This window comes from Barbus barbus, assembly GCF_936440315.1.
Source record: "Barbus barbus genome assembly, chromosome: 21".
In the NCBI taxonomy this organism is placed as follows: domain Eukaryota; kingdom Metazoa; phylum Chordata; class Actinopteri; order Cypriniformes; family Cyprinidae; genus Barbus; species Barbus barbus.
This window is the reverse complement of record NC_136749.1, coordinates 31,212,710-31,221,791: the sequence shown is the minus strand read 5'-3', so window position 1 is coordinate 31,221,791 and position 9,082 is coordinate 31,212,710. Positions and strand designations below refer to the sequence as shown.

The following is a 9,082-nucleotide window of genomic DNA, read 5'->3' as shown; positions in this document are numbered from 1 at the left end:
TAGTGTGATAATTAATGAAGAATGAAACGTGGTGTCGTTGGATATGTGATTATTATCTACAATATTTACATCATTTCTCTTCCGGTCGTGGCATTAAAGTCTTCTCATATGAGAATATGTCCTCTTGACTGAAAGTGTAAGATGTGAGTCTGTACCTTTAGAAAGCTTTGCTGTTTGTAATAGAGAGAGTCATGAGCTGGAATATAGAGAGCAGAGGTCAAGATTATGCTGTGATATGACTGATTTCACTTCAAGACAAATAAATGCATTTTATCAAGTTCTTCAAACTGTCTTCCACCTGAGTCACGGCCATATTTAATTTTAGAATTTTTAATTGAAGGAACAATAATTTCTTTGTATCCTGTTGGACAATGTAAAGCCTCATTACTGCGACACCTCGTTTGATGAAAGATACAAATGTCCATATCTGTTACACTGCTGAGTAAGTCTCGGTCTGCAGACTCGTTACTGAAAGTAGAAGAGTTAGGACCCTGTATATTCCAACAACTGATTTTAAAAGACTTCATGAATATTTCAGCAGTTCAGCAGACATCTTATCTGGTTGAGTTCAGCAGCTGCAGGGTTTTGTGGTGGTTGAAGTGCCGCTGCGCAGCTCTTGTGTCGTGATGCTGCTCTGGGCTCTGCTGGAGATGAGTTTCTGCTGTTTCCCGGTGCGTTTCCAAGGGCTGTGCTTTTCATCAGTCTAGCGAAGTCAAGTCAGCTTTATTTATATAGTGCTTTTAACAATACAGATTGTGTCAAAGCAATTAACAGTATCAGACTGGAGGATAGAGTGTCAGTAATGTATAATAATAAGATTAAACACTCAATTTTCAGTTAAAGGCATTTCATTATTGAGTTCAGAGATGTCATTCAGACTTTCTCTCTCTCTCTCTGTCAGGTGATCATCTGTGGTAGGCAGGTGATGTGTAGTTTCCTGCATCAGTGCATCGAGCTGCGGCTGGTGCAGGAGGGTCAGCCAGAGCTGCGTGAGCGCGTCGCCCGTCTGGAGCCGGACAGTATACTGGCCTCGTTTGTGCTGGAGGACCCGGAGCTGACGGAGCTGTGTGTGCGCGCCTGCGGCGAGGACGCCTGGTCACAAGACGTCTGTCTGGATCACAGCGACAAACACAGCAGCTCTGTGGTGCAGGCGAGTCGCCATCAATAATTAATAACCAGACGGCTCTCATTCACTGATAATGGCAGAGATTATTCGTATTTATACGCACATTTAAACATGTGCAAGCGCTGTTATTCAGAGGAACCTTTAGTCTAACGCTGCTTTCCTTACTCTTTCACTGTATATGATGAAATGATTTTAAGATGAAATATGCATTTTATTGGAATTATATATAATATATAACTATAATCTTAAAATGAAACATACATTATAAATATAGCTTATATATAGATTAAGATAAGCCGAGTGTGATTTTTGCATACGTGTGCTTTCAGCTGTTCCTATATGTCTTCTTAAATTTAGAATAAGTTTTAGTGAATCATGGTTTGTTCGTGAAAATGTTCGTACGTATGCTTAGTGAATGAGACCCACAGTGAGCAGACTGTATTGATTTAACCAGCAGAATGATGACAGTGTTCAGTAAACAGGTGCGTGTATTAATCATCAGTAATCAGAGAGAATGACCCTCCGTCAGCGGTATCATTGTCGTAACTGGAACAAACAGCGCTTTAATACACAGGATCATCCCATCACGCCTGAGTCTGATGGGACTGTGCTGTGAGGCGATGGATTGTTTGTTCTTCCTGTGTCCACCCCTGCACTTCCTGTCCAGAGACTCACTGAATGAGCAACATCAGCTGCTGTGTTCAAGCACAGGAAATGACAGAGTACAGGTCGAACCATCAGGGTGTCGTGACGAGCGTGTGTGTGTGTGTGTGTGTGTGTGTGTGCAGGTGCCATGTTCTAATGGATCACTGCTGCATGTCTGGTGCACACGAATCCTGCTGGAGCCAAACACACACATGCAGCAGAGAGTGGTGAGTACACACACACAGACACACACACACACACACACACACACAAGGCAAGTTTATTTATATAGCACATTTCATACACAGTGGTAATTCAGAGTGCTTTACATGAAAGGAAGTGAAATAGTCATTCAAAATAATAACAATAAAAACAAAATGATATAAAAATGTATTTAAAAAGAATTTAAAACAGTTTTTAAAAATGATTATACACAGTGCAGTCAGTTGGGACATATAGCACAGTGCTCATTCAACAAATGCACAGCTAAACAGATGAGTTTTGAGTCTGGATTTAAATGTGGCTAATGTTTTAGCACATCTGATCTCTTCTGGAAGCTGGTTCCAGCTGCGGGCCGCATTATAGCTAAACGATTCAAGAGTTTTATTCGTCACATACACAATTATACAGAGTATAACCAGCAGTGAAATGTAGGTCAGGTCCGCTCCAAGGACAGTGCAATTATAAAGAATACAAATATTAAGAAAAAGAAAAGTAGAAAAAAAAAAGAATAAAATAAAAGATAAAAAATATAAATGTGCAGGTCAGTATGTTGTTGACATAAATAGTAATAACAGGAATGTGCAAAAAGTTGTACAGGGTATTTAAATAGCCATTGAGTGACTTATAAACGAGTAAAAGTACTTTAAAGTCAATCCTAAATGTAACTGGAAGCCAGTGTAAGGACCTGAGGACTGGTGTGATATGCTCAGATTTTCTGGTTCTAGTCAGAATCCTGGCAGCAGTGTTCTGGATGAGCTACATACACACACACACACACACACACACACACACACAGAGACAGACAGACACACACACAGAGACAGACAGACAGACACACACACAAACTATTGTCCTGTAGTGACACACAGGCATCTCTCCTGCGGTCAGTGTGTCTGTGGTCAGGCTCAGACAGACAGTCGTAGCCACACACACTTTCTCTCGTGTTCGTCTGAGTGAACCGCAGACAGGAGCTTGTAAAGTTCCTCTTCTCTTTCCATCCTGTTTGTGTCTTGGCTGTTGCATTTGACCCATTACCCATGATGCACTGGACCTGATCTCGTTCACACTGATTGTGTGTTTGTGTTCCAGGGAGGAAGAGGACGCATCTCCGTGTGCAGTTCCTGTGTCCACTGCTGTTATCAGACAGATCCTGAGCAGAGCAGCACCAGAACAGAACCAGAACCAGCTGGATATTCTAGAGCACTTCTACGGAGAGAAGACGTCCAGCGGTCCGGCGTGGCCCTACAGCAGCCGACAGACAGAGAGGTGCGCAGACACACACACACACACACACACACACGTTTGTTTTTGTGAAAAGTGGGGACATCTCATAGGTGTAATGGTTTTTATACTGAACAAACTGTGTGTGCTATTGCCCTACACCAACCCTACACCTAAACTTAGCCCTCACAGGAGACTTTGTGCATTTTTACTTTCCCCCAAAAACCTCCCTCTGTATGATTTATAAGTGTTTTGAAAAGTGGGGACATGGGGCAATGTCCTGAAAAGTCACCTTTAGCTTGTAATACCTGTCATACCTGTGTCATTATACAAATGTATGTCCTCAGTTGTCACAAAAATGCACACACTCACACACACACACACACACACACACACACACACGTCATATGATGCATTCACTCCTGCATTAAGGTCATACACACTAATAACTATAACCATAAAGTTTTAGTAGTAGTGTTCACACCACAACTATAACAATAACAAAGAGGAACGGTATCACTGGATTCACTTTCAGAGCAGTGAGATAAACTGATGTCTGCAGCAGCTCAGCACGTGTGTGTGTGTGTGTGTGTGTGTGTGTGTGCAGGGGAGTCGGTGGCACAGTGGGACAGTCCGATGCAGGTGCGTCTGAGTGCGTGGCGCATGGGTCTGAACACGCTGCTGGTAGAGCTGCTGCCGTGGGCACTTCTGGTGAACCGCTCACACTGGGACCTCTGGATGTTTGAGGCAGAGAGCATCATAGTGCAGATACCAGCTGGGAAAACCATCATACCGCCCAACTTTAAGGTGTCTGTCTGTCTGCCTTCATCACAGCAATGTACCTGAGTAAGAGCAGCATCACTGTAACGTCTGTCCTGAATGAACGCGTGTGTGTGTGTGTGTGTGTGTGTGTGTGTGTGCGTGCGACACACAGGATGTGTTCCAGATTGGCATCTATTGGCCGCACACTAACACGGTGCACAAGTCTCCTGCCGTGCGATTGGTCCATGAGGTGTCGTCGCCGCGGTGGCCGGATGGGGGCGGAGCAGATGTCCTGCTGCTGGATGAGGAGGGATACATACACACGGACATCAACTGAAAACTGAAGGTGGGTGTGTGTTTTATAATTACTGTAGTAAGTGTCTGCATGGATGAGATTAATCTGGAATCAGTGACTAAAGTCAGTCTCTCTTTCAGCTCTGTCAGTTTTGTGTGTCGTCTTCAGTGAAATACGGGATTCAGGTTTTGCAGATTGAGGATAAAACTGTCCTGGTGAACAACACCTCAAACACTATCAAGTGTAGAGCTGTGATCTAGAGGGCGGCATTGGGATTGGGACCCAACGCAAATCTCGCGGGAGCGGGCGGTTTGAACTTTGCTGCGGGCGGGAATGGGCGGCTAAAAAAAACCACTGCGGGATTGGGAGGTAGCCTCGCGACATGATGTCATTGTCAACAAATGATGTTGAAAAGAACCTCAAACGTGGTATTTACAGCACAAAATCTAAACAAGGCAAGTCTGACATTTGGAGAAATTTCTCAATAGTTTGCGATAAAGATGGAAAGGAACTGGAATTCGTTCAATGTGACAAATGTACAAAAGTACTAATCTACAGTGGGCATAAACAACTCCCTACACACATCAAACAAGAAACTATAGAGAAATGTGTGGAAGTGTGCTGTCTAGACATAAGGCCATATGACTTCGTCGCTGGGAAAGGCTTTGTTGATATATCGCAACACTTTGTTAATGTCGCCGCTAAATATGGCAAATTTGATGTTAAAGATGTTTTACCTCATCCAACCACTGTATCCAGACATGTCGAGGGGCGAGCCCAAGTACTGCAGGCGTCAGTGGCAGCGGAGATAAAGCCTATCATTGAAACATATGGATGTGCCATCACAACAGATATATAGACGGAGGATTATCATGAAACTTCATTCATATCCGGCACCATCCATTATACAAACAACAACTTCGACCTAGTTTCCAGGGTGTTATCCGCGGCTCCCTTTGAGAGTGGTGTATCAAAGACAGGGGAGAATATCAGGAGCCTGCTATTCCAGAAACTCCGTGAATTTGGAATAGATGCGTTACTTCTGGCCGTGTTGTGTTTGTCACTGACCGTGGAGCCAACATAGTCGCTGCCCTGCGTGGATACACCAGGCTGAACTGCAACGCGCACATCCTGAACATCACCCTATCAAGTGCATTTGCACCAGACGTGTTGGCTGAAAGTACTGAGCTGTCTGAACTGTTGACCAGTGCAAAAAAACTGGTGAAATATTTTAAACATTCAGGTCTGCAAAACAGCTTGAATAAATCCCTCAAGCAATCCATCGAGACAAGATGGAATTCAAATTATGAAATGCTGGATTCCATACTGCAACAGCATGAGGAGATCTGCACATTACTGCTGGAAAATAACCAGTATGAAAGAATTACGCAGATCAATGCAAACACTTTAAAAACAGTAGTTGCGTTCCTTAAGTTATTCAAGGAAGCTACTAATGACTTAGAGTCCGACAACTCCACTCCCAGCGCATCACTTCCACTGCCGTGGTCCGTGAAACTCATTGAACACTGCCAAGCAGCAATGCTCGAGCCCTTGCTCTCTGGAGTCGCCAATGTGTGTGCCTCGCGTCTGGAAGAACTGATGGGCACCAGTGACACATCTGCATCACCTCTCCACATGATGTACAGGATTGCAACGCTCCTGACTCCTAAAATGCGAATGCTACGGATGTTGCCCCCAGATGAAAGAGACGACGTGGTTAAAGGTAGGCTATATGTATTACAGACATAAACACAGAAAACACAGTGCAATTACAAATTAGAATAAGTGAAAAAATAGAAACGGAGGTAAAAGACAATGAATTTATTAAAGAATATAAATGAATAACAGCATGGGTCTTTTTTTAAATACATATTAATTTATAAATCAAATCCTATCCAAAGGCGCAAAGGAAATCATTCACAAGATGCACTTTCACCTGGAACCAGTCACAGCGGTGGATGAGCCACCAGCCAAAAAGCCAAGCACAGACCGATTCGCAGATTGGGAAGACGATGCGTCCGTTGCTTCAGTGCCAAAGCCGGTCGATGATGAAATAGCTGAATATCTCAGCTCCCGGCTCTCTGATAACCCAGACCCAGACAGCGTGCTTCCATGGTGGAAGTTCAACAAAGAGCGCTTCCCAGCGCTATCAAAGCTGGCACGTTTCATCTTTAGTATCCCCGCATCCAGTGCGCCTTCAGAGCGGGCCTTTAGTGTCTGTGGGCGCATCTTGGAAGAGAGACGCACGGGATTGGGACCGCAGTCAATCAGCAACATTCTCTTCCTCCACAGCAATATTGCAAAGTGATTCATTTGTTAAATTCATTCGTTAACGTTGTTTACTTTGTTATTTATTAGTGTTGTTTTTTGAGCACAGCCTCTCGTTGCCATTTGTTAATTACAGTAGGTCAAGAGGCGTGATAATGCCAGTGTTATTGAGCAGGCTGCCAAAATCTGAATGTTTTTATTCTTATTTGCATTTATTCAAACAGAATACCTGTGACATCTGGCTTTTGTTAATAATTGCAAAACTGCTGTTTTTATGTAGTTTATCATTGTTTTTTTTTTTGCAAAACAATCTATTTTTATGTGCCGTGTGATGGTGCAACGTTTTTGATAAAAACAAAATTATATTTGAATGTATTGTGTTTTGTCTTTCTGTGTTCTCATAGGCTAGCTGCTTTCAGACATGCTTTCTGCACATTTACACCAGGACCAATCAAGCCTACGGAATACTACAAAATCAAAGTACGTGAAGTCTAAAGAAACGCACGGTAGCCTAAGCGTTTTAGATGTCCCCGATAGCCCAGGCTATATTCATCTTCCCTACCAGTGCGTCAGAATACATGCAGGTCAGGGAAAGAAACAAACATGAATCTCTTTAATAATAGCAATACAATACGTTTTTTTTTTCCTGCGGGACGGGAGAAGACACAAAATCAATGCATCTCTATTATCGTGCGGGAATAAATTCTCAGAGTTTTGCGGGAGCGGGCGGTAATGGTCAGAAATTCGGCGGGCGCGGGCGGGAGCGGGATGAAGAAAACAGTCCCGCGCAGGGCTCTACTGTGATCTCACAACACACATCCACACCTGAGCAGGTACAACACACACACACACAAAATGTCACTCACACAAACACACGCACGTGCACAGAGACACAATACAACACATATTGACATGGATGTTATAAAAACAGGTTCGCATTCACCCCAAAGTCAAAAGAAACTGGAATTGAACTTTAATTACTCTTTCTCTCTGTCCGTCGCTCTTTTAGCCCACACACGACCCTGAGTCGTCCAGCTTCGCTCTGGGTCCCGCGGGTGCGGCTGGAGATCAGGTGTGCGGTGCGGTGCCGTGTTGGGACGTCCTGCGGGGCGGTCAGACAGCAGAGGACACGCAGCTGTCGTCGAAGCAGCTGCTGCTGAGTTTGGAGAGTGCAGAGGCGCAGTGGAGTCCTCCGGCCCTCGTCAGGACAGATTTCCCCAGACAGAGCGTTCCTGTGCCGGTGGAGCCGGACACCGACTGGCCCTTCAATACCAGGTACCACAGAACCACAGCAACACTTCAGTCATGTGTGCTTATGTGCCGCTAACACACCTCGGTCCTCCAGGAGACGCTAGAGGTCCTTCAGACATCAGTGTCATTCTGCAGATCAGCAGGTTAGTTTGGTCCTGTTAGTTCTGCTGCTAGATGACGTGATTATACTGACCACCAACAAAGGCTATTTCACCAGGAATATGGTGGAATAAATCCTACTTCTAAATAAAAGAGGCAATAGATAAAGATATTTCGACCGATATCATCGACCTGATTGCAAAGACACTATTTAAACTGAACTGAGCTGGATGATGACATCACTGAACTCAATAATGAAATGCCTTTAACTGAAAATTGAGTGTTTAATTATTCTTATTATTATACATTACTGACACTCTATCCTCCAGTTTAATACTGTTAAGTGCTTTGACACAATCTGTATTGTTAAAAGCACTATATAAATAAAGCTGACTTGACTTGACATTTCATCACTGCAGCTGCTGTTAGAAGCGCCAGCATCAGTGTCCACGCATGCTGATTCACAACCGCTGCCCCAAGAGCCTCTTACTGAAGGAGAACGCCAGGGGTAACACACACACACACGCTGTCTCACACACACACGCTGTCTCACACACACGCTGTCACACACACACACGCTGTCACACACACACACACACACACACGCTCTCACACACACACACACACACGCTGTCACACACACACGCTGTCACACACACACACGCTGTCACACACACACACGCTGTCTCACACACACGCTGTCACACACACACACGCTGTCACACACACACACTGTCTCACACACACGCTGTCACACACACACACACGCTGTCACTCACACACACCCGCTGTCACACACACACACACACACGCTCTCACACACACACACACATGCTCATACACACATATGCTCACACACACACACTCACACACACACACACACACATAATGCAGGACTGCAGGTCTTTGCTTATGTTAATGTTGAGTGTGTTTCAGAGTCAGAGAGGTCGGAGGTGTTCAGCCGGACGGTTCCTGCTCTCTCGTCTGTCCATCACGAGTTGTTTCATCAGGCCTCCAGCTTCTCTGAATGCAGACAGAAAGAGATGCTGCCCACCCTGCAGCTGCGCATCATGACGGACACGCCCCCCGGTCACTCGGACACGCCCCCCTCACCAGGCTGGACTGACGCCATCGATATCAGCAGTCCTGGAGCACAGGTGCACAGCACCTCACACTAGAACTTTTTGGGTGGA

General features: G+C 44.8%; 1 protein-coding gene across 1 annotated transcript in view; it reads left to right on the top strand.

The window, feature by feature from the left end:
• Window positions 1–9,082, top strand: part of vps13b (vacuolar protein sorting 13 homolog B) — a gene marked incomplete at its 3' end in the record, with an annotated part of 144,926 nt that overhangs the window by 127,851 nt on the left and 7,993 nt on the right. Inside the window, 14 exon segments of the mRNA XM_079445862.1 lie at window positions 902–1,150; window positions 1,915–1,998; window positions 2,897–2,946; window positions 3,083–3,303; window positions 3,822–4,021; window positions 4,149–4,310; window positions 4,314–4,322; window positions 4,412–4,514; window positions 5,515–5,994; window positions 6,173–6,575; window positions 6,944–7,019; window positions 7,549–7,848; window positions 8,319–8,397; window positions 8,826–9,046. Of these exon segments, the coding sequence (XP_079301988.1) occupies window positions 902–1,150; window positions 1,915–1,998; window positions 2,897–2,946; window positions 3,083–3,303; window positions 3,822–4,021; window positions 4,149–4,310; window positions 4,314–4,322; window positions 4,412–4,514; window positions 5,515–5,994; window positions 6,173–6,575; window positions 6,944–7,019; window positions 7,549–7,848; window positions 8,319–8,397; window positions 8,826–9,046 (2,637 nt within the window).